Here is a 25,670-nt window from a genome sequence, read left to right as displayed (position 1 = left end):
CAGGCACAAGTACAGTGAGCCCGGTAAAACTGCAACAACACCCCATAAGTCATTTGAGGTTTGATATGCACCCCGTAAGTCATTTTGTTACATATGCAAATCTCGTGCTTAGTTTTATTGTGGAAACCTCTCGAGTGTGCACATACTTATTCAACATGTTTTCATAAATCGCGAGCTGTCAATGTCGTCTCTAGCGAGATTAGATACTTGTATTATAATCTCGATACTTCTCTGGAGATTCCATGAATAAAATTGTTGGTGAGAGCTTCAATGTTATTGAATTGAGTTTTGTTGTTTGTAAAAAAAAAATTCAATGCAACATGTTGAATAAGTCTAATGCAAGCACTTGGACAAAACTTAACCCGTGATGGTACAGAATTGAATAAGCGGCGGCAGTTACTATTAATAACTTATGTAAGGAATATCAAACTTCAAATGGTTTATGGGGAGTTTATGATATTTTAATTATCAATGGAGCGACCGGTGTTGAAATTTTAAACAGTAATGCTTGGGTTAGGGCGTCCGTTGCCCCAACCAAAAATAGGACACCCCGAATCCTAGTGACCATGTTGCGGTGGTAATTTGTTAAATGTACTTTTATTTTGGCAGGCATACGATGAGTTTGCAGTGGGAGAGACGCTCCAACCTTACGGATAGATGTTGCGGCGGGAATTTTTTAATGTATTTTTGTTGGGATAGGTATGCGATGATGTTGCAAAAAGTTTCAAATTATTGATATTGTAATAGTTATTTAAGGATTTTACATTGAGTCAATCTATGATGTTGTAACAACTGCATTAGGATGTTGCAAAATTTCATTCCAGATATTTCAATCATGTTGCACGTTTTAGTCTAATTAATTAATTATATTTTTTACTAATATTTTTTTTAAAAAAATAATATGCCTTTATAATGTTGTAACTGTAGTTTAAAATATAAAGATTATAATTTCTAAAATATTTGAAAAGGTATGCGTTAATGTTGCAAATTTTATTTCTACGTGTTGTTGCTATCTGTGGATGTTTCATGCCTTATATCATGTTGCAGGTGTTTCCTGTCCTAAAATCGGACGGTAAAGTCATTTTTATACATGTTATTTTTTAAGTTGCAAACGGTGGTTTCTCATGTTGCAGCAATTCATTATCAATATTGCAACGAAGCATCCGACGACAAATTCCCTATCGAACTTTGGGCGCTAGTAGCTCCGAATTTGAAACAAGTCTTTTTTTTTACCAGTTTTGGAATACGTTCTGCAAAAGAATAAAACCGAATGTTTCATACACCGCAACACTATGTCACTGCTATAAGCCTGGCAACTCTAATATTAAAAATATATATTTACTTACAGCTAAAATGAAAAATGATGACATGTGTTACTAAACGCACGTGCATTATTATAAGAGGACAAGCGGGTAAGTATAGCAGGAGGAATGTATTTTTAAAAACGTCCCGTTATCCTTAAATATTTTTAAGGTCTGTTTTTTAATCTTGCATATTTTCATGAGTTGTTCCATAAGTCGCGTGTAGTAATTGCGGACATAATTTTTTAAAAAAATACAAAAAATATACAATTCGTCAAGCTACACTCCCTAGATTGTCAACGGTAGTCACACAATGTTTTATGCAAATACGGGTAATTCTTGCATACAATTTCACCACATGTCTATTTCTAATAGTATTAGGATAATCATTCCTCAGTGTCTTCGAAAATCATTTTTGGTAACACTACATGTAGGACGTCCGACGCTAGATGAAAATATCATACACGGATGCGCGACACGTGACTGTCGTCCAGCCTCCCACCGACAACACCTATCTCTCTCCTGTTGTTTACCGTAGCTTCTTATCCCTTTGCCTTTGGTCTCCTAATTAACTTATCTACTCATCCTATCCTTGATATTGAAATGGAGATGTTGAAACGGAGAAATTGGGATGTTGCTACTTGATATTTTCCTGGATTAGTTTTGTCTCATGTGACATGTTTCGTCTATTGTTTTAGCACGTTCCAGTTGGGATTTTGAATTGTTGCAATCCCAAATTTCTTATGTTTATGGCCAATGATGTGATTTAGAGGGAGCAATCTAGATTTCGTATGATTTCAAACCATTTTATGCCGTTTTTCCTTTGAGATTGGTCCAGGAGTGGAGATCCCTACGTGTAGTGCAGCTTTGTAGATGCAAACTATTTCTGGTGTACATCTTCAATGTTTCAAGCCTTTGATTCTGTTGTTGCATATGACACTTTTCAATGTTGGGCATATGGCTGATTTGGTGGTGTGCATTCGGTTCTTTGGTGTTAATGGGACATGTTTCAACTGAGTTTTGCTGCAAAGCCATGCCTTGCGGAGGAGGAACTCATTAGGGGACGGCTCACTCTCGAGCTTGCGCACCCAGATGAGGGCGACGCAGAAAGGAGCTGGGAACCGGTCATGTTGCGTGCAACATTAACCTTCTGTTGCGGTGGTAATTTTCTGGTTGCGATCCGACGGTCACTGCTCTAATCAGATGGATGACGTAGCGTCCGACTAGCAGCTCCGAATTTTTTTTATAGGGCCAGCTGGTCAGGTCCATCAGGATTCGGGAGGCGCCTTTCCATGCACCTGTTACGACTGCAGAGACACCGGACCGATGGCAACAACAATCGCGACAATCTCGGTTGAGTCCATTGACAGCCACACCGTCTCGCCTGTTTTGGGGTGTTACACCCTCTACATATCACATCAAATATTTGATACTAATTAGGAGTATTAAATATAGTCTAATTACAAAACTAATTGCACAGATTGGGTCTAATTCGTGAGACGAATCTATTAAACCTAATTAGTTCATGATTTGATAATGTGGTGCTACAGTAACCATTTGCTAATGATGAATTAATTAGATTTAATAGATTCGTCTCACGAATTACTATAGGAATTATGCAGTTAGTTTTATAATTAGCTCATGTTTAGTCCTCCTAATTAGTAAAGTTTAGCACCTCGTATCCAAACACCCCCTTATTAGCCGCTGCCGGGCACCGAGGTGGCGAAGACCTACCACACGCACGCGACGATGTCATTGGTCGAGGAGAAGCACCCGGAGGCCGCCGCCCCGTTCGCCGGGAGAAGAAACTCGCTGGGAGCAGGGCCGGTCCTGAGATTTGGGAGGCCCGGAACGAAAGTAAAACTCGGGATCTTTTAATATAAATATTTTTATATATGAAATATTACCAATAAATACATAAATGTGTCTAAAAGCAATATTCATATCAAATTATTTATACATATTAGCTTAAAAAAAATTTCTAACATTCCTCAATGCAAAGTCACTGATAAGATTGATATCAATCTCATCCAACAATTTCTTCTCGATTTATAATGTTGCCAAACCATTTAACCTCTCCTAAGTCATTGTCGACCTCAAATAGTTCTTCAATAACTTCAACTTTGAAAAGCTTCTTTTAGTCGATGCGACAGTCACACGCACAGTAAATAAGAGTCGTTAAGCAATAGAGACATTAGGATAACAATCCACATATCTAACATGCTCGAAAATCTCCATAGCAGACATTACGCCATCTGGCAAAGTGAATTTCATAATCTTTAATTTAGAAATAAGATCGTATACCTCAACATCAGAAAGAAAAAATTTCTACAAATTTAGTGCAACATTCTTCAAGTTCATTACCATTTAATGACTTCAAAGTGCTTGAGCTCAATAAAAATTCGAATATATCTTTAAACATCATGAGTTCTTCAAATATGTTCTTCAAAGAAGTGATCGTCATATCAACCAAAACACAATAGTTATAAATCAGTTGAGATTAAATAACTTGTGATAGTGAATTAATAATTAATGGTACAGATAATTGGGGAACAGGCAATCGAATCACCTAATTATAGAAAGCGAATTGACGATGTCTTATCTGATCTCCGCCCGTCTGCCGTTACGCTGAGGGGTGGCGGGCACGCGATGCGAGTGGGAGAGAGGACCAGCGGCAGGATGAGGCGATAGGGATGATGGGGTGCGGTAGATGAATTGGACTCTTTTTTTTAACTTTATTGTGGGCAGAGCAATAACAAAAGGCTATCTTTTTCTGAGCCCCACTTAATGCTATTTGGAATATAAGCATTGCCGTTATCTTAAAAATTGTGTTACCGTTACTGTACCCTGGGATGAAGCCTAGGGCAGCCGCACACCCTGCCCCAGGGCCGAACGCCGCCTTCACCTCGGCCCCCGTGGAGGAGGAAGAGAAGGTCGTGCTGCGCTGCTGCGACGGGGAGGAGTTTGCGGTGGCGGCGTCCGTCGCGAAGAAGTGCGGGACGATCAGCAACATGATCGACGACGACTGCGTGGAGGGCGGCGTCCCGCTGCCGAATGTCAAGGCCCTGCCATGTCCAGGGTGCTCCAGTACCTCAACAAGAAGCATAGCGGCGGCGGCGCGTTTGCGGCCGTGGAGGTTAAGGAGTTCGAGAAGGCCTTCTTCGAGAAGATGACGAAGGAGGCGCTGTTCGACGTGATCCTGGCGGCCAACTACCTCCATGCGGAGAAGCTGCTGGACGCGGCGATGGTGTGCGTCGCGGACAGGATTATGGGAAAGACGGTGCCGGAGCTTCGGGAGTACTTCGGCATCGAGATCGACTTCACCCCCGAGGAGGAGGAAGAGATCAGGAAGGAGAACTCCTAGGCCTTCGACTGATCGTAACCTTAGGAATTTAAGTTTTTTATTATTAGAATAATTTTGATACGTATTTACTCTTCTTCAAACAAACATTTGATTTTTTTTTTATCCATCAATTACCAAAACTTCGTTCGATGAAGCAGTTGGGCATTGTCTCTTGGTGGAGTCCTTGCCACCTCTTTTAGTTAGGGATGGAAATGGATCAAATATAGCATTTTAAACATTCTCGTACTTAACGAATCCAGATACAGATCGGATCGTCTGAATTTGAATCCGAATTTGGTTAGGATACGCCTGTAATGGTAAATTCCTTTTTTTCCCCACGTATAAAACAAAAGAATATTTTGGCAGGCCCATGATAATAGAATTTAAATTGGGGATATGGGTCGTTACCTCCATATATTCTCCACATATTCGGCTGCAGAGGAAGCTCCGGGATAGCTCATCGGTCAGCAGTGGAGGTGGAAGAGATGGCGACGGAACGGAGGTGGCGAGGGCGATGTCGGAGTTGGGGCGAGCGGCGGTGGAGGTGGCGGTGGCAGTGGCGTCAAGCTCAAAAAGGTTAGCGTCAACGGCGTAGAGCTTAAAAAAGTTAGCATTGACGATGGTTCGTTGGCGGCGGTGGAGGTAACAAAAGCCACCGAAGCCCGGAGGTGGGAGCAATGAGGGAGCTCCGAAAAAGGAGGAAAAAGATGAGCGGGGAAGTCGGAAGCTAGCAAGTTAGTGTTGCCGGCGGTTTGTGAGCAGTGGTGGAGCTGTTGTACCTAGAATGGAGGCAAGGCGGGATAGGGGAGTTCTAGGGAGAGGAAGAAAGGAGGCGGCATTGGGTTCGAGGAGGAGGCGGTCTTAACTCTCGAGAGGGGCATCGGGTGTAGAAGAATCTGAGCCATTACTTTACGATCGGACAATTATAAAAGGTGGTTGATAGAAAAATGAAATGTTAATCGAATGACTATAAGACAATTAATTTCGACAGGCGACGCTACTAGAAAAACGACGTTTCGTCCACTCCCTTAGTACCGGTCACATTTTGACCCGATATTAATGTTAGCATTAGTACCGGGTCTAAATTTGGAACCCCTTGAAGGCCTTTTAGTACCGGATTGTAACACCACCGGGTACTAAAGGTGTTACGACCTGGTACTAAAAGGTCTTTTTAGTAACGAGTGATGTTATGACCCGGTACTAAAAGTTCTCCACGGGTTATTTCAAAAGGAAAGCATATCTACCTCCATCACATGCGCTATATAGGTGGGATGGTAAAGAAGGCTTGCGCGAGGCTTGAGGTCGTGGGTTCGAATCCTACGGATCGTGCATGATGCCAACCAGTACTAAAGGAATCCCTTTAGTACCGGTTATTTAATCCAGTATAGCAATACCGGTTGTACAATCGATATAAAGGAGGATTTGGAACCGGAACCGGCCATACTGAAAGCGGAATTCCGGTAGCGGGAGTTAGCAGAGTCCCAGTAGTGGGAGCTAGTCCCAGTAGTGGGAGCTAGGGATACAGAAGAATGGGAAAGGGATAGTCACGTTGCAAAATCGAGAGCTGAGGTGGCGGACGTTTATAAAGACCTTATATATGTTATGTGAGGATTAAAGCTTGAGATGATTATCCTTATAATTGGTATAAGATTCATTTTAGACTTCCGCAAATATTACTGCGAGAAATTTGGACTTCTTCCCGTCACGAACGTTAATCTTCGCACAATTGTCATGGTTAAGATTAGTTTTGCAAATTTGCTACTCGAATCGAGAGCAGCTTGATTTTCTTACCGTTTACCTATTTAACTGTTTTTATTTTTTTTCCCGTTCTCCAAGCACTGAAAGGACTAAAATGCCCTTAGCTCTCAACTTATCTGCTCAGCCCCTCCAGGGCATCCTCGCGTGCGGTCGTTGCGCCCAGATGTGTCTTTTCCGACGCCGACATCTAGCCCGCCGCCGCTTCTACATGCGTTACAATCAGGCAGCAATCAAATTTGCAAGCAAGGACGTGATCGCCGGCTGCGCACCTGACCTGCCGAACGTGATCGGCGCCGTGCGCCTGCGCCTTGCAATCAACGTGCGCGCTCGGCGGCCAGGCGAACGGGGTCGGGCCTGCGGCCTGCTATCGGGAACGCGACGTGCGTAACTAACTGCTGGATCGTGATTGCCTCACCGCGGAATTACCTGGTTCAATTGGCCAGCGCCATATAGCGAAAGGCCATTTTAGTCCTTCCTGGTGTCTGTGGAAAGGGAAATAAAAACAGTAAAATGGAAAATGGCACTGAAATCAAATTGTTAACGATTGAAACAGCAAATTAGCGAAACCAATCTTGACTATGGCAACTGTGCGAAGCCCAATGTTCGTGATGGTAAAAATCGCAATTTCGCTGTACCTTCAATGGTTGAGTAACCCAAGTCGTCAGATATATTGGGATAAACTAGCAGCGCCCACATTTGCGCAAGTCATCGTATCGCAGCCTCAGTTTTTTTTTGAGAGAGAGCAACTATAAGTGTTATTGTGGTTAACAGAGATGATTAGAAATAAAGAGCTTTGGCTCATGTCCGTGGCAAGTTACGAGGGATCAATGCAATGTATGAGCGCTATCAAACTGTGGACGGAAAATATCCCCTCCCACGGTCCCACTCCCACCCATCCTCGCAAGCTATGAATGCCAAATATGAGAAACAAAAAAGGAAACCCCGGAAAATATCCCCTTCAACGGACCCACCCATCCTCCCAAGCTATGAAATACCAGATATGAAAAAAAACTGAGGGACAATAATATGTTGTCATTAAGCATCCCACAAAAAACATCAACTTACTAACAACTCGTGAGAGAGATTCCAACGTAATGATCACAAGCTCAGCAACAGCCATTCCATTTGAAAATTGTTCCAAAAAGGAAAAAAAATCCAATTCAAGTATCAAAGGGAATGATCGACAAATCTTACTATGGCAATCGATCCATTTGATTCCATTCAAAAAGGGGAATTAAAACATGGCTGCTATTTTACACATTATGGGCAACATACATCGTAAAAGTACAGTCCAGTTCTGGGTACCGCAACACTTAACTCATTTCAGTAGCTGAGATTCATAGCTAAAAAGAAGCAATGAACAAACTTATTGAAGAACACTCCCTGACGCTATCAACATGATCCCACATAGTATTCTCGGGAAGAAAAAGGCGAACCCACATAAAAACCACACTGCTTTCCTTCTGCAGTTCTGCTCGTTACTCAGATTTATTCCTTGGTATAAGAGCCCCAGATGCACCATGTCATCACAGGGAGCTAGTAGTTTTGAAGCTAACATATTTACACAGTTACGCGGTCTTGATCCTCTTCTGAGAAACGAAAAGATACCGACGCAGGGCAAGTAGTGAGACCCAAGTGAACTTTGAGATCTTTTCCTTTATCATCAGCAGCAATGCAGAGCTCAGAACTGTTTTCAGGATCTGAGCATGTAGACCTTTGAAGAAACCTGGAATGCCTTCCTTGCTCCAGATAGCATGCAAGGCACCTAGCATCGTTTTGGGCGCTCTTGATTTGCTTGGCCTTTCTGATTCGTCCTCATCATCCTCATCAGGGTCTGCAGCCTGAATCATCACCTTGCACCTGTTTGATGATGATTTGTAGTAAGATAATAAATCGTCGGACAGCATTAACAAGCAAAAGCAGGTGGTAAGACCCAAATATACTTCTATTGCCAAGGAAAAGTTTACAGACCTGATTAATGGATAAGTCAATACTGTAGCAATACTTTTAGAGACGGCACCAAGGAGAAAAGCTGAGAAAGCAGAAAGAGCAACTCGGGAATTATCCTCTGTTGATCCTCCATTTTTACGTCGCTGCCTCTGAATTATCCTTTGCTTGAGCTGATCAAATACAGTATACTGTAGAATACAGATACCAACAATCATCAAACAGTTACTTGATCTCTTCTTTTCTATACCTGTTGGATATCATTACAGTCTCCCATGCACAAATTTGACCACTATTTTCTATAAATGTCAGTAAAAGACACTAAAAATATTAAGGTATTAAGGTCTGAAAAAATACTTTTCATAATACTTCTACTAATATTGTTTTCCGCATGGCAAATCTCAAAACATTAGCATATATCAGTGCTGTGGCCAAAGTTTTTTATGTCTGTCTGCATGCATTCTTGAACCACCTATATTTGAGAGTGTCGAGGTAGTTCAGAAAAAAAAAAGGGGGGGGGGGGGCACAGAATATTGCAGAAGCCACACACAATATTGAACCACATAAATCTGAGTTCTTCCTTTCGTCGTTCCAAAGGTTCTGTGTTTTTGTGGAAATAAGGATAGCCACATTCCTACTATAATATTTGGATAATTTATGGTAATATTGCAGAAGCAGGGATATACAGGGCCTGATCAATAGTCCCAAACATTTTGACCCGTGTCTGTTTGTGATGAAGACATGTCTGGTTTCAGATAATAAAAACTAAGCACATTTTGTAGCATGGAGATGGGAACTAAATAATATCCTTTCAACACAATCTTCAGTATTTATGTTTGGACTTTATATATAAAAAATGATATAGTTGGACACCATAGCGCAAATGGGCAATATGAAGTTCTACAATGTTCATTGTACAAGAACCTTGTCAAGTTTAATACCTGAATAGAAGGATTGCAAGTCAATATAATGGAAATGCCCAATCCATCGAATGCTTCCATCCAAGTACCCTCTGTAAGAGTTTCCCTCAGCCCTTTTGACTTTCCAAAGGTACTTGTCTGCATCCTAGAAGCTGCTGTATCTAGTGGCTAATAGAAGAGAAGCACAAATAAGATCATGCAGACAAGATTGATTTTCAGCAAACCTATAGCGTTAGTTACCTGTGTCACGATAACTGTGCAAGCACCAGCAGCAGCTGCAACTACCAAGTTGGCTGTTGTTCCAATAGACTTTGCTCCACTCTTCTCCAAGTAAAGTCTTTTAAAGTAGCTATACCCATAAAAGTAAAAGAACGACGAAATAAAGGACTGAATGTTCTTCGTGTTAAGACCCTGATATAGGGACAAAAGTTGCTTTTTACGAATTGCTTCCCAAAAGACATCTGAAAGGTTCCTGAAAAAGCATTTGAACTCACTTAGTTCCTATAATGGAGTAACTAGAAGAGTACAAGATAGATGCATGGAAAAGATGAAATTGTAGAGATAAAACAACATATAGCAATATCATCAACAGCAGTAGGCCATGTGTACATGAATCACAAGTAAAAATGCATGGTCACCCCCCCCCCCCCAAAAAAAAATCTCTTATTATCGGACTATGGGTCCAAAATTGCAGTCAATCGAATTCCCAGCATCATTGTTAGAAGATAGCGCCCCCCCCCCCCAAACACCCAGAATAGGTGATGATTGTCCACAGAAACAACATCAGATGCATAATTATCCACTTTTTTGTCACGTCAGACTCTTTCCATGCTTGCTTAGTGATGATAATAGTTGTCAGATATTAACCTAACCCTCCTAGTGTAGCAACGCAAAACCATTGCACTCGCCATATAAAACATTTGGCAGGTTTAACGAATGTTTTGTGAACCTAACCAAATCAAGTGTACCATCGACTGTACCTCTTTCAACAGAAATTCCACACAAAGGAGATAAAGGTTGGAGAAGCTCGCACAAATCGAGACCTCAAGTGCAGACAGTTCGATCGCAGAGAATTAGTAGGCGCTAACTAATGTCAACAATCAACGCGTCCTCACCCTGACTGACGCGGGACTGTTCAAGCCGTCCCAATCAACCTCATCGCAAACAGCGCAGGCCCAGGGAACCCCAATCGTCGCGAGCTTCCTCTACAAAATCAGATCCAAGTGGACCAAATCCTCGCGGCCCGCCTCTGGAAGGAGAACCTTGCTACGCTCCTGAACCACGCGATCGCCACCAGCTCCCGACGAGCGGACCGGACAGCCCAGTGAAGAGAGATGAGGAAGGGATCGGTACCTATACTTGTGCGCGCCGTGGTGCGTCTGGAGCTCGGCCTGGAACTTGGTCTTGCAGGTGTCGAGCGGGTAGAGCACGGTGGTGCTGACGAGCGAGCCGATTGCCCCCGATGTGGCCTCCGCGAGGCTCTCCCAGTCCACCCCGCTGCCGCCGTCCCCCGCCATCGCGCTCCTCTCCCGGCCGCCGAGATCCCGAGGGAATCTTCCCGCTCTGTTCCGTGACGCCTACTGCCCCCTCGGGTTCAGCAAGTTGCGAGCGGCGTGGGGGAGGTGCGTACCCGCGAAGCGAGCCAGCGACTCAGCGGGCGAGGGGGAGGCGCGGGGCGGGGCGGGCCGTGCGAGTAAATAAGAGAGGGGGGTGGATGGAGAAGAGGGAGACGTCACGGCAGATGATGGGGGACGGGGGGAGGAGGGAGTGGGATGGCCGGATGGCGACGCCAGCCGCCGCGCGGGGCGGGGCAAGTATTGGGCTTTTGACTGCCGCGATGGTTTTGCGGGTGTTTCGTGCGCACCGCTACGTGCGCCGTCGCGAGAATTTGCATTCGGGCGCGTACACAGGCCCGGCGCTGAGCTGTTTGCGTTCGGTGTGGACTCGCGCGCGCACGTGCTACAGCGCTGTCTGGGCTCCCACGCACGACGGGGGCAGCGCGCGGGCGTCGCTGCTGGTGCTGGATCGACAGGCTGGGCAGTGGGGTCGGGGCGGGGAGGGTGGTGGTCCTGGTGGAGACGGCGAGGACGCACCGGAGGACGAGAGGAGGGTCCGTCTGGTCCGAAGGTCGCCGTGCGGGTCAGTCGTCTTGCAGGTTTTCCACGCGGTGACGCAGTGGCAAAACAACGTAAACCTCATTGCCACTCGTGGCCGTGGAATATCGTTTGATGGCTATAGATCGGTTTCAGTAACGCCGCGTCTCGATAGTCAGGGCTAATTTGGAAGCCGGTGACTAGTTAACCTGTGAAACTCCGACGGGGGATTCTACCGGCCACCTGATTCTCAGGGTAGCGCTCCCTCACTCCTTCCCCACCACCTACCGTTGTTTGGGAGATGGAGGAGGTTCTATTTGTGCGTTCCACCGACGTTTCCCACCCCTTCCCCACCACTTGCCGTTGATTCCACCGGCGTTCTATTTGTGCGGTTTGTTGTGACGGGAATGGCAGGGACGGTGGTGCTCCATGGGAGGGCGGCCATAGCGGGCCGACGGCTCGAGCGGCCACGGGAACTCGAATCCCCAGGAGGAGCTCGGCCGGGCCTCCAGTGGCGTCGAGGAGGCGGTAGGTGGGGTGAAGGATGTGGGGGTGCGGGCTATTGGGTGGAAGTGGCGCACGGCTGGAGGATTTGGTGGCGAGTGCTCAGAGCGGCAGCAGTCATGGTGGGTCGCGGGATCTCCAATCCTTGGCAGAGGAAGGCACGACGGAGGCAAAGGATTGGTAGAGGGGTAGCTGGGGATGTGACGGAGGTTGGGCGCCGGCTATTGGATGGAGGTGGCCGGAGGTGGGTGGAGTTGGCCGGTGGCGGGAAGGTGGAGGAGCGGTGGAGGCTGGGCAACAGTGCCCGGACGGAGGCGTTGCGGACCCTCAAGGTGGGGGAGGCGGAGCTGACCCTCGAGGTGCGATCGGAGGTGGAGCAACGACGCTCGGGGAAGCGCCGTCCGGACCCTCGAGGTGGGGAAGGCTCGCCACACGAAAAACTCGCGGATCGGGTCAGGCGCCCCTGTCTCCTGTTCTCCCAAATGATGAGGTAATTTGGCCCGTGGCCAGTTCTCCACGCGGGCTTCCAGCCTCGGGAAAACGACGGGATCCCCTCGGAGTTTGAGGTTCCCAAAGGAGCCCTCAATGTGTTCGAGGGTCGATGGTCAAAGAAGTTCTTGCCAAAATGAGTATACCACACTAGGAGACTATCCGGAGTTTCACGTGAATTTTCCACGGCATGTGCTAGGAAATTTCTTATTATAAATGAATATCTATTTGATTCGCGAGGCGTACTCATTAATTATGATATGTTATTTCCTTTCTTCATATTACTCTTCAGTTGGAAAAAATGGATTCTGTATCAATAAGGCCATTTAAGTCTAACAACTTATTTAACATTATCACATGTTTCATAACTGAATGTTCGAGAGTGTGCTAACTTCGGTTGCACAGACACAAAGTGAATCAAAAAAGTTAGTTGGGTTTGGGGTGGGGGGGGGGGGCGGGGGAGCCAACTATCAAGAGATATTAGGATGGTAAGGTTAGATAAAGAGAAGTAAGGTTAGATAAAGAGAAGGCAAATAGTCATATTAGTCCTCAACTTTGTTCAAAAGGTCATCTTAGTTCCTAAACTGTTAAAAGAGCCAATTTGATTCCTGAACTTTTATTTTGGTCCAATCTAGTCATTAGTCTTATGTGGCATGCTATGTTGTCGTGCCACGTCAGCTGATTGATACATCCACATGCAAAATATCCAAATTACCCTTCCACTCTCACTGATTGATACCACCTGTTAGGTTGTCCTCCAGCTCTGGTCATCCCACCTAAATTGCTTGTAGCAGTTAGCTGCACCTCTCCTATCTGTCGTCAGCATATTGTACATGTTGTTGAATACAGACACAATTCCTCGCTCTCTGTAGCAGGGACATATCTAGCGGTGGGCGGGTGGGGCTCAAGCCCCCGTACCGCCGCTCGGATAATGGAACCCCTTAACCTCTTCATGACTTTTTAGAAAGAAGAAGAAAAGGGAGGGTAGGAAGGGGAAGAAGAAGAAGCCTCTGCTAAGGAAGGTGTGCGTGCAGACACACACATGTGTGCGTGCTGCATGGAAGGTGGAGTTTGCAAGTTTTACCTGCTATGCTGCTAGCCCATCCATGTTGGACAGTCATGCAGATATGATGCATACACCTTCTAGGCGTGGTTTGCTAGCCACTGAACTTTGCTCCATGCCGATTAGCTGACATGGCACGCGAACTTGGCATGCCACATAAGTTCAGGGATTAGATTGAACCAGAAATATCAGTTTAGGTCTTTTGATAGCTTAGGGACTAAAACAACCCTTTGAGCAAAGTTGGGGACCAATACGACTATTTCGCCGAAAGAGAAATAGTAGCTCTTAGGGACCAATACGGCTATTTTGCATAAAGAGAAATAGTAGCTTCAAGAGTAATAGTCCCTTAAATTAGCTATTCCCTCCATTTCAAATTGTAGATCGTTTTAACTTTTCTAGATAGATATATTTTGCTATATATCTAGACATAATGTATATCTAGGTGCATCACAAAAATCATGTAAGCTAAAATGACCTACAATTTAAAATGGAGGAAGTACATTACACTGGGGTTACTTAGACCTGCAACCGTTGGAGTGAACACTAGCTTATATGTTTATGTGGCACACTCCACATCAATAATAAATAGTACGAGAGATAATGCCTCCAACTTTTAACGTATAGCTCAAATATAAGTAGCCCTCATATTGTACTCATATATAATCTAGAAATGTATGCATGAGACTATCTCGATCAAAAGATTTCACTTTAAAGGGGTGTTTGGATCTTTACTCCGGACTAAAATTCATGTCGCATCGAATATTCGGAGGCTAATTAGGAGAACTAATTACACATATGGAGGCTAATTCGCGAGACGAATCTATTAAGCCTAATTAATTCATCATTAACACATGTTTACGGTAGCATCACATTATTAAATCATGGACCTAATTAGTGGCCTGTTCGCTTCAGCTTATTCAGCCGGCTTATCAGCCATCAAATAGTGTTTTCCTCTCACAACAAATCAGCCGTTTCAGCTTTTCAGCCGGCTTATAAGCTGAAGCGAACAAGTCCTAGGCTTAATAGATTCGTCTCGCAAATTAGCTTCCATCTTTGCAATTGGTTTTGTAATTAATGTATTTTTTATACCCCTAATTAGTATCTAAACATTCAATGTGATAGGAATTTTAGAATCTCTAGAGAACCAAACACCCTCTAACTAAAAAAAATACTATGCGAACTTTATGAGGCAGAGTCCTAAACTTGCTCGAGGTATAACGTCATGTACTCATGTTTCTTGCTAGAAATTGAAACGGTATCGCTGCGATGATTCAAGGATGCCCAATTCAAACGGGCCGCAAAATGTTAAACAGAACCGAGTCGCTGACAACCGAGCAAGACGCCAGAACCGGTCACGCGGCGCACCCGCGTCACCGCGTGGCCGGATCGCCCAAGTAGTAACCCCACCAGTCATCCAGCACCGAGGCGCCGAGACGCACACCTCGTCAGCTCCTACGACCGCGCCCACCTTCCCCGCCGGGCGCCGGCCGAGTCAACTACTCTGCTGCCGCCCCCAACCTGCGCCACGCGAAAACAACCCGACCCCCAGCTCCATTCCCACCCGGAATCCAGCGGAAGTGCGAAACAGCCCGACCAAAATGCCGCCGCCTACCCGCCCCCTCCACGCCGCCGCCGCGCTCCTCCTCCTCCTCCTCCCCGCCCACCTCGCCCTCGCCGCCGCGCAGGGGTTCCGTGGCTTCTCCTACCTCCTCAACTGCGGCTCTGCGTCCGCGACCACCGACGGCCGCGGCCTCCGCTGGGAGCCCGACGCCCCCTACGTCTCCGCCGGCGCTCCCAGCGCACCCACGCTCCCGGGCGCGGGCGGCCTCCTCGACCCCACGCTCGCCACGTTCCGCTCCTTCCCTCACCGCCCCAGGTCCAAGTTCTGCTACGAGCTCCCCGTCGACAAGAACCGCCGCTACCTGCTCCGCCCCACCTTCTTCTACGGCGCGCTCTCCGCCTCCTCCTCCTCCTCCTCCTCCTCCTCCGCGCCGCCGCCGCCCGTCTTCGATCTGATCGTGGATGGCACCTTCTGGACCGCCGTCAATACCACCGACGACGCGCTGGCCGGCGCCGCGTCGTCCTACGAGGGTGTTTTCCCCGCGAGCGGCAGGAACATGAGCTTCTGCCTCGGGGTGAACCCGGACTACACCGACGCCGGCCCGTTCATCTCCGCGCTGCAGGTGATCCAGCTCGACGATTCCGTGTACAACGCCACGGATTTCAAAACCAGCGCTATGGGCCTTATAGCTCGCACCAAATTTGGCTCCACTGGCGAAATCGAGAGGTTAGTGGCTGGCCTCAATTCAATTCAAGTGCCCCTTTGTGAGCTAGTGCTGAAATGTTCGATGGGGATTCAGTGACTTGCTAGAATTGAGTAGATTTAGTGACTGTAGCACTGATTGAATCTGACCACGTAGAGTATAGTGGTCTGTGGATCTGTAATTGACAGGAGTAGGGTAAGTTTGTAAACAGATAGTAGCATTTAGGCTAGTTTCTAGTGCGTGCAAATATCTAAAAACTCCTGGTTGCTAGAATTGAGTAGATTTAGTGACTGTAGCACTGATTGAATCTGACCACGTAGAGTACAGTGGTCTGTGGATCTGTAATTGACAGGAGTAGGGTAAGTTTCTAAACAGATAGTAGCATTTAGGCTAGTTTCTAGTCCGTGCAAATATCTAATAACTCCTGGTTTTAGCCTTTCTGGTTAAGAGTTTATTCTACATCATCTGATGAAAACATATCTCGCCTTATCAGGCAGGGATAGGTTGATCAGACTATTTTTGTTCTTTTAGAACTTGAATGCTGTTACTTTTGTGCTAATGCGCTCCACTTCTTCGCGTAATATTGTGCAGTCTGGGTTTACCGGGGTACTCTCTGGGGATTTACTAGTAGGATTGTTCCTGGAGTAGTTGGCAGATGCCACTTGAAGATCTCATTTGTTTCACTTGCTTATTTTCTTAGTATGGTAGCTTTCTGTTTTATCTTTTAAGAGTTATGATCTTGGTGTATACTGTTGCCGCCTTACTTATAGCGCATATCGGGAGTTAGTATGGTTCACGCATTTCAAACAGATGGAAGGTGTCATATATGATTGATTAAGAGTGCAGGACTACTATATTTGTTTATTTATTCGATTATTTCTTGAATGTGTACGAACAATGAGAATTGTATTTATTTCTGACTTGATTCCTTCTTTGCATTCAATGTTAGGTACCCTGATGACAGTTTTGATCGCTATTGGCAGCCATTCCCTGACAGCAAACATGCAGTTAGTAGCACCCAAAATGTTACATCAGCTGATTTCTGGAATCTCCCCCCTCCCAACGTGTTTAACACAGCTTTCGTAGCGGAACAAGATGCACCCCTAGTGTTACAATGGCCTCCAATGCCTGTCCAGAATGATAGCTATTATGTTGCCCTCTACTTTGCTGACACATTACCTGAGAATTCAAGGACCTTTAACGTATATATAAATGATTACCTGTTTATCGGAGATCTAACTGTCACATCAGCTGGTCTTTCTGTCTTTGCAACACAATGGATTCTCTCAGGCTTGACCAGAGTTATATTGCAACCTGCATCTCCTTCTGCTCTTCCCCCACTTATCAATGCTGGCGAGGTCTTCGGACTTTTTCCCCTAGGAAGATTGACATATGCACGGGATGGTATAGCAGTTTCTCATTTATTTCCTCTTTATATCAATTTTTTTCTTATAAAAATTTCCTGGCCAATGTGATATGATGTATATTGAGGACAAAATTCTCTGCCATGTTATGAGTTATGGGGCTCTGGTAACTCTTATTAGCTGTCACATTTATTAGAATACCAAGCACCATATTGTGAAAGTACACTTCACATTAAATATGTTGGGCTAGGAAGTAGCCATGAGGCATTAACATTGATGTGATTATTTGAGGTGTAATGCATTATGTGTCATTAGTACAGTTACCTAAGAGTTCCTGTTATTTATCAGTGAATGCATCACTTTTAGGGAGTAACTGGGAATCCAAAATATCATCGCAGGAAAACAAACCTGTACTGTGTATAACATTCTGCATATGTTGACATGCATAATGTAAGCTCGTTAATTACATCTAGCATGCTTTTGCAGTACGTGCTCTGGAGAGTATAAAGAAAAACCTTCAAAATGTACCTGAAGATTGGAATGGAGATCCATGTATGCCCTCAGGATATTCTTGGACGGGAGTTACATGTGATGAAGGATCAAGAATACGTGTCATCTCATTGTGAGTTGAACTCATTCTGCTTCCATCTGTATAATATGGTTCTTCCCCACTTTGTACTGACATCATTGTATTGATTTGTAACAGGAACTTATCTGGTATGGGTCTCTCTGGATCTATTTCACCTGAAATTGCGAGCCTGACCGCTTTGACTAATATGTACGTTTTCTTCAAAAATTAATTAATTGAACAATTGAATAAAATAACAAAAAGTAACACTGTTACCATGAGCAGATCTTTCGGACACAACAGCCTGCTTGGACCGATTCCAGATCTTAGCAACCTAAGCAAGCTTGAACGGCTGTAAGACCCTTAGCTATGCAATTCTCAAGATCATGGTTAAAGTTATGTGTATTTATACATTACTTAGGAGAAGGTTCTATCTTACAGGCACCTGCAAGAAAATAATCTATCTGGATCAGTACCTAGGACATTGGGGACAATCAACACATTGCGTGAACTGTGAGTTGATTTCACTCTGTGCTTATAATTTGTCATTGTCATTTCAATAATTCAGTATTCATATCTTTCTTGTTGAACAAATAATCAGCACCTGCATAGTGTGTTTATGAATGGCATAAAAGAACCAAGATTTAATCTTCCAATGCAGCAGTAGTTTTTGCTTTGAATTGCTACACTACTATATTCTGACAAGTAAATATAAGCTGCATACTTGAAGAACACAAGAAGGTTGACCCTTGATGCAGACCTGTTACATGAGTTAGTGCTGTATTTGAAGTCCTCCCTTTTTTGTTATTATACATAAAGTGGAATGACAAGGATATCCCTGCAAGGCCCACAATGTATAGGATCTCACTTACATGTCTTTCACAATGTCTGTCCAATTTATCAGGATTTTGCTTCTTAAAGTATCTCTCCGTTGAGAGTTTGTGAGTGGTTTGAGTGAGCCATTGAAAAGGAGAATAGCATGTTATAACGTTGTTTCTTTTCGTTACATGATTGGAGTGTTATGCTGGTGATAGAGCACAACTATATCTCGATTCTGCAACATAGGAACGCCCTAGATTGATGTTTATCTCTTCATGCACCTTGTACTCTGGATGTTGATTCTGCAACATAGGAACATCCTAGATTGATGTTTATCTCTTCGTGCACCTTGTAAACATGCTTTTGCATTGATTTATAGCAACGCCCCACTTTTCAGCTGATGTTTTTCTCTTCATTACTCAGGTTTTTGTACAGCAATTCTTTATCTGGACCAGTTCCAGATAATTTACTGAACAAGCAAGGATTGACTTACAGGTAAGTTCCATTACACCCAGAAACTCTAGTGGTTGGTTCAGTGCATGTTCTATGTTCAAGGGAGTTATACTTATATTTCATTCAATTGGCAGATTTCTTCCTGGGAATCTCTTCGCCCCACCACCACCGCACTAACAGCTAGACATTTTGTGCAAACAACCACTGTATATGTACACAACATGATTCAGAGCTAGCAGGACAGTCGTTGATTCTTTTAGGGTGGCTATAGCAAGATTTTGTAACCATTCTGTACATATAAAAGCAAGTTAGCATCCATGTGATCCGACCAACCAATGCAAAGAGGTCGGCCACAGCTGGTCAAGATACATATACTGGTTTCGACGCTGTAGTTTTACACTGAATGTATGCATTACAAAAAGGTTGGGATAGAGTAGGATAGTGGAAAGTGTTTACATTGGTTAATCAACTTGAGATTCTGTACATTACAAACTTGAACCGTGCTTAGCAGCTTCTCTTTGCAATTGGGGACGTTGTAGGTTGTACACTGGTCACTGGATATTGGAACTGAAAGAACGCTTACAAATGCTTCATGGTTGTTTCTTAGAAATCTTCAGCAAATGGCAAGAATTTTCCTGTTATACGTAGGTCGATCACGGATTCTGAACTTTTCCGCTCAGAATTATTGGGTTTGCACAAAGGTGTGGAACTGCAATTTATTACGAGAACTCTTAAAAAGAAGTTGTATTCTACTCTATATTCTTTCTTTCGCCTGCAAGTTACCAAGAGCACTCCATTCTTTCCACCAGATTTTCTCCGACACGCCGCTAGGCAGCAGGCAGCCATCTTGGGGCAGCGGTGAGCTTGTGAAATTTGACAAACGTACACGGCCATCCAGCATTCCACCGGCCGGTTCCAGCATGGCTATCCGTTCGCAAACACCAACGCGGCCCTCTCTAAGGGTGTTATCTTCCCGTCGTAGCCTGGTTCGCACCAGGGAGCCAGGCCGGCCAGTTGTTTGGTTACTTGTTTTATGTTAGCCAGGCCACACAGAGATATTAATACCTACAATTCAAAAGAGAGATGCAAGATATGTTTGATTGGTTGCCTGCATAGATGAATGCAAATGGTGTATGTTCATGAGGCCAAACAACAGCATGTTTCAACTAAGTATTACATAAATTTGCAAAGTAATAACACAATGATTGACGCCAGAACCTCGGATAGTATGATTGCATCTTTAAAATCCCAAACGACCCTCTTCATCTTCGGTTCAGCTGCAGCATGCTTCTCTCTCTTGGTTCAATTTTCTTACCATAGAATATTGCCGTTGCTTCCTCTCTTGTCTTGCATGCGCCGCCTGCTAGCAACTAGCAAGCGATGCCTCACGGTTACCGGAACTCCGGAAGTATTCACGGGCCTCCTCGACCGTCATGGCCGGCGACGCACTGGCACGTCGCGCAGGAGCTCCACCGCGTCGAGGTAGTTGGCCCCGCCTGGATCACGTCGAACAGCAGCTCCTTGCTCGTCGAACAAAGGGTACGAGGTAGCTGGTCGGTTTCGAGTTGTAAACGGGCCGGAAGGCGGAGTAACCCTGATTTTAGGCCCGAAAACTCGCTCCAGACCAGATTTGGACCTGGCCGGACAGCTAGACCGCCCAGAGCGATGGTTAAAAGGGGCTCGACCAGCTCCTTCGAGAAGCCAGAAGTAATCCGACCGCAACGGCTTGCTCGCCGCCTCGCCTCCGCTCTGCCATCCACGAGAGTACCAGACCCCCCCCGCCGCCAAGCCCCTTCCCTCCCGGCTTCAATGGCAGCGACGCTCGATCGGTGGAAGGACCTCCCCAACGGCGTGCTGCGCAAGGTCGTCCGCCACGTCCCCTGCGAGGGCGACAGCACGAGCGCGGCGTGGCCCTCGTCTGCCGCTCTGGGGTGCGCGGCGCCCGCGCAGGCCCCGGGCGAGGTCCGCTGCCCCTGCGGGCCGGCTTCTCCTTCCGCCGCGTTGACGGTCCGAGCGGCACTATCCACCGCTTTCGCGTCCTGAAACGACGCGCGCGCGGCGCGCTACCTCGTCTCGTACGACGGCCGCTGGCTCGTGTCGCCAGTCGCCGCCCGATTCGGCGACGGCGGCCACGTGCTGTTCCTGAACCTCCGCACCGGGGAGCGCTACTCCACACGGTCTTGCGAGACAACCGAGGGACAGGGATTGCGCGAGCTGTGAGTTGACTCCATCACCCTGTGCTTATAATTTGTGTTATTCTCAGTTCAATAATTCAGTTGCGTACCTTGCATGCTGAACAGATAATCAGCACCTGCATAGTGTGTTCACGAGTCTCACTTCAACTGAACATAAGGTCTGCTCCCAGGACAACAGTAGTGCTAGTAGGGAGTAGTGCTAGCAAAAGTAGCTAGCACCCATTCGAGTTTCAAGCCTTATTCAGCACAATGTACACTGATTGTTACATTCAAACCAGGTTTTCACTAGTTCAGATTTATATTCATCAAGCAGACACGTAAACCAATCATTTTAATCAGAAGTACAAATGGTAGTAGCAAATCTAATAACAACACCAAAGTAAAGCAACGTAGTAGGCATGTTCAGGGAAGTGCAGGAAATAAATTCACGGCCTAACAGTCACCAATTAATAAGCTTGCTTACATCGACGACGCTTCCTTCCTGCAATGGCGTAGAGAACGACCAGTTGAGTTACAGAGACATGTTCCTGCACCCAAGCACCGTCATCAAGCTCTCCGAGCATATGCAACCGGGCCATCTGCAGAAAGGGGGCAAGTGTTTTGCGGAGAATCAGTTTCTGTTTCAGAAAGGGGCCATATGCAACGTGATACCTCTGCAAATAAGCACAGGATCGGTATCTGTTTCAGCAAAAGCATGGCGCTGTTTATTTGCGGAGGCAAGTGTTTTGAATAAAGCTGGATCTTACCGTGAGCGTGTGAAATTATTAAGAATAATCTCCTTGGAGCTGTCTGCTCGTCTTTAGTGATGGTGATCTTGATACCTTTGCTCTCAAGCAGTTCGTGGGTCTCCCTGGGCAACTCATTTATCATTTCGTTCAGCTCCAACTTCTCTAGTGACGGCAGGTCAAGCAGCCCTTCTGCCTTCTGGAACCGCTGCCATATGGCCTCCCATAAGGCACAACTCGATGAGCTTCTGCATAGTACCAGTCGGAAATATCAATTTCTTAGCTTGGACCCCCCTGAGACCCAAGGACAACAACCGCGGGAACCCACCGGCAGGGCTGGAGCTGATGGGGGCTTCGTACGTTGGCACCTCTGCTTTCTGGCAATGCTGAGAGATTAAGGTCTGGTTTGGTTCACTTGCTTAAATTTAAGCACCCGTCACATCGAATGTTTAGATACTAATTAGGATTATTAAACGTAGACTATTTACAAAAACGATTACATAAGTGGAGGCTAAACGGCGAGACGAATCTATTAAGCCTAATTAGTCCATGATTTGACAATGTGTTGCTACAGTAAACATTTGCTAATGATTGATTAATTAGGCTTAATAGATTTATCTCGCTGTTTAGCCTCCACTTATGTAATGAGTTTTGTAAATAGCCTACGTTTAATACTCCTAATTAGTATCTAAATATTGATGTGACACTTAAAAATAAGCAAAGAACCAAACGGGATCTAACTCCGTATCTGGGACATCCGCATCATCTTGTTGATATGCCGCTGACAGAAGACCCACGAGGCTTTGGAGCCTCCCTAGAGTTGGCAAAAGATCTGCGTGCCACGTGTTCCAGGTAGCAGGGAAGTTCAGGAACAGGCTACGAAGGTTCTGAGGGAGTAGGGTGCTGTCTGGGAACGCAGTCACGGATTCCCACACGGGCAAAGAGAGCACGTGAAGATGATGATGGTTGGACAGGGAGGTGAGGACATCCACAGGTAGAAAACTATTAGTGAAAGCCCAACATGCTTCGCATATTTGGCCTTCGGCGAAGTTGGCGCCGCTAAAATCACTGTATCGCACTGTAGCACACTGTAGCATTTCATTTGTGTTTGTGAATTATTGTCCAAATATTGACTAACTAGGCTCAAAAGATTCGTCTCGCAAAGTACAACCAAACTGTGCAATTAGTTTTAATTTCGTCAACATTTAGTACTCCATACATGTACCGCAAGTTTGATGTGACGGGGAATCTTCTTTTTGCATCGTGCCAAAGTTTGGATTCTGGGGAACTAAACAGGACCTTTGGTGCAGATAAGCAAATTTGGTTGTCAAAGAAATCTAAGAAAGATAAACTGTCAAAGAAATCTAAGAAAGATAAACGATAATCAGATATTCCATCTGACGCATCAGCTTGATTTTTGCACAAATAGAGAAATCCTTCTTTCCGAGCATGTTGTGTCGCCCATTCACGCAAGATATCGTGCATTTGAACCTTTGCAATCTGTTCATCTATTTTATCCCTAGAGAGAATTTGAATCATAGATCTTTGAGCTAACTGCCTAACTCCTCCAGGCAGTCAACTGCAGTTTCTTCTGGCGTGTAATTACTCCTGTGTGGCATAAAACCCTCAGCAATCCATGATCTTGTCAGGGGGTGTTTGGTTCCACAGACCACAGTTTAGTTCGTGTCACATCGAATGTTTAGATACTAATTAGGAGGATTAAACATAAGCTAATTATAAAACCAATTGCACAGATGGAGGTTAATTCGCAAGACGAATCTATTAAGCATAATTAGTTCATGATTTGACAATGTGATGCTATAGTAAATATGTGCTAATCATGAATTAATTAGGCTTAATAGATTCGTCTCGCGAATTAACCTCCATCTATGCAATTGGTTTTGTAATTAGTATATGTTTAATACTCCTAATTAGTATTTAAATATTTGTCACAATTTGATGTGACAGGGACTAAACTTTAGTTCGTGGAACCAAACACCCCTAAGATAAATCAGTATAAATATTGGAATCCGCAGGAAAGGACACCATGTAGAGAAAACAAGATTTCAAGTAATGAGACGGTAAGTCGTCGTAACTACGAGCTATAATTCTCTGCATATTGTCCCATTAGGTGGTAACTTCCCAATCTAGGCTACGATCCATTTTCAACCATGTGTCCAGATGGAGGTTCTTCGATAGGTGAGATCCCAAAACAAGAGCTAGTGGTAAACCATTACACTTCTTTATGAGATTTTTGCCGATGCGTTCAAGTTCTTGACGATTGTTGACATCTCAAATTGATTATTGCAACAACCAAAATCAGATGTTGAAACATCAAATCCTGGTGAGAGAAAGAGGCAAGCAGGAATTGGAAAAAGGGATTGTCGGTGACTTCCTTCCTCCATCGACCGTGCCTGCAAGTACATGCCGGTGGCACGGAGATTGAGTCACCGGACTCCGACTCGCTAGGAAGTGGAGAGGAGAGGTGAAAGGAGGGCAAGCGGAGAGTGGAGGCAATGGAGGTGGGCAGCCGATGTGGAGACCGGAGAAGTTGTCGGAGTCCTCACCCATAGCCTCCATGGGGCGTGGAAGGGAAGGATGAAGGAGGGGAGACGGGAAGGAAGGTAGGCCGCCATGAGCCTACGACCTCATGATCACTGCTCTGCTCTTAGGGGCGAGATGGCAGGCCATGGCGATGCCTCCGCTCAACGATGGCCGATGGGGTGAGGCGATGGGGATGAGATGGAGACTGAACGGATAAGGAGCGAGTTAGCGAGAGGATGAGGAAAAAAAAATCAACGTTAGAAAAAAAGTGTTCGATTATATGCCAGCCACCGGACGCCCTATGCTAAGCATTTCCGAAAAGAAAATGTTGCCGTGAGACATTAGAGTTTGGTAGTATTGTTAGGTACCATTAAAAATCGCGACGGTTTGTCGTAGAATACTACAATCATTTGATATGTTTGTGTTGTAATTATTTGGCTAGGAGTATACCCGTGCGTTGCTACAGGTATAACGGATTTCCTTTATGAGCATCAATTTTCACGTACGAAACATTCGTGATAGCATCAAAATATATGTATACACTATATTTTTAAAAATATTCATGTTCTGTGAACATATTCCAAAGTATGGATAGGACTGGATATGACCCGCAACGTAATAGGAGTATAAATTGTTGCAACTTCATAAACTTTCTCTCGCTCCACTTTCGCCCATGCGTGTCTATTTCTACTATCACCTAGTCGTTGGCGTTGGGGAGGTAAAGTCTCACTCTATCATGACATCTGCCAGCGGCAACCTCCTCGGCACCACGCATTGCTGGTTGCCCCCTCCTAGCATAGACCATTAAGTCAGCTTCATGTTAGATCAACAAATTTATTTCAGAAGACATTAGTAATCTTATCAGTAAGCACTCAATATTTTGCAAGCACCATGATAAGCAATAAGTGTTTTAGCGCACGTGTATGATCTGTTATGGAATGAATTTAATCTCCCTTTTCGAATGATAGTCTCATTTCTGAGTCACAGAAATCGTTGGCCCTTTGAGTTACTGTTACCCAACTCGCATGAAATGAATTCGGAGCGATAACTTAAAAATCAAGTTTCTGTTACCCAACACACCAGCTTTGGAAGTTTCATCAACCTGTAAAAGTAAATAAGAATTCTGCCCATTAGAAATACAAAATGTGTGGGTATTGGCACTGTAAAATTAGAACATAAGCTCTTTTTGGGCCAAGCTTGACCTGATGCATTAGATAGGAGCATGGCAGGAGCAAGGTGAAGAGCTAACCCCGACGATCAGCACACTACGAATTCTCAAGTTGGTGAAAAATGCAAAATACTTGAAAATCTGAGCTGTAT

At 45.1% G+C, this 25,670-nt stretch overlaps 3 protein-coding genes across 3 annotated transcripts; 2 read left to right on the top strand and 1 right to left on the bottom strand.

The window, feature by feature from the left end:
• The first annotated feature begins 4,371 nt into the window (after positions 1-4,371).
• On the top strand, positions 4,372-4,665 carry LOC101752686 (SKP1-like protein 18). Its single transcript, XM_004963730.1, has one exon. It carries the CDS (start codon positions 4,372-4,374, stop codon positions 4,663-4,665), a length of 294 nt encoding a protein of 97 aa, XP_004963787.1.
• A 2,925-nt stretch (positions 4,666-7,590) lies between these two features.
• LOC101781180 (peroxisomal adenine nucleotide carrier 1) lies at positions 7,591-10,956 on the bottom strand. Its single transcript, XM_004962122.4, has 5 exons — positions 10,623-10,956; positions 9,510-9,741; positions 9,291-9,437; positions 8,374-8,540; positions 7,591-8,262 (listed from the first exon to the last, which is right to left on the bottom strand). Exons 1-5 carry the CDS (start codon positions 10,784-10,786, stop codon positions 7,971-7,973), a joined length of 1,002 nt encoding a protein of 333 aa, XP_004962179.1. The 5' UTR covers positions 10,787-10,956; the 3' UTR covers positions 7,591-7,970.
• Positions 10,957-14,901: 3,945 nt separating this feature from the next.
• Positions 14,902-19,496, top strand: LOC101780776 (putative leucine-rich repeat receptor-like serine/threonine-protein kinase At2g14440). Its single transcript, XM_004962121.3, has 8 exons — positions 14,902-15,705; positions 16,632-17,086; positions 17,533-17,668; positions 17,753-17,824; positions 17,900-17,968; positions 18,056-18,127; positions 18,857-18,928; positions 19,021-19,496. The coding sequence occupies exons 1-8, from the start codon at positions 15,017-15,019 to the stop codon at positions 19,061-19,063; spliced, it is 1,608 nt and encodes a 535-aa protein (XP_004962178.1). The 5' UTR covers positions 14,902-15,016; the 3' UTR covers positions 19,064-19,496.
• Positions 19,497-25,670: the final 6,174 nt, after the last annotated feature.

The sequence above is a fragment of the Setaria italica genome, chromosome III (genome assembly GCF_000263155.2).
Source record: "Setaria italica strain Yugu1 chromosome III, Setaria_italica_v2.0, whole genome shotgun sequence".
Classification (NCBI taxonomy): Eukaryota; Viridiplantae; Streptophyta; class Magnoliopsida; order Poales; family Poaceae; genus Setaria; species Setaria italica.
This window is presented reverse-complemented; position numbering and strand designations above follow the sequence as displayed.

Coding starts and splice junctions, on each gene's coding strand:
- LOC101752686 (XM_004963730.1), top strand. CDS start 4,372: ATGTCCAGGGTGCTCCAGTACCTCAACAAGAAGCATAGCGGCGGCGGC.
- LOC101781180 (XM_004962122.4), bottom strand. CDS start 10,786: ATGGCGGGGGACGGCGGCAGCGGGGTGGACTGGGAGAGCCTCGCGGAG. Junction 9,742..10,622: donor CACGGCGCGCACAAGTATAG/GTACCGATCCCT, acceptor ATGCTTTTTCAG/GAACCTTTCAGATGTCTTTT. Junction 9,438..9,509: donor GCACAGTTATCGTGACACAG/GTAACTAACGCT, acceptor CTCTTCTATTAG/CCACTAGATACAGCAGCTTC.
- LOC101780776 (XM_004962121.3), top strand. CDS start 15,017: ATGCCGCCGCCTACCCGCCCCCTCCACGCCGCCGCCGCGCTCCTCCTC. Junction 15,706..16,631: donor TCCACTGGCGAAATCGAGAG/GTTAGTGGCTGG, acceptor ATTCAATGTTAG/GTACCCTGATGACAGTTTTG. Junction 17,087..17,532: donor ATTGACATATGCACGGGATG/GTATAGCAGTTT, acceptor ATGCTTTTGCAG/TACGTGCTCTGGAGAGTATA.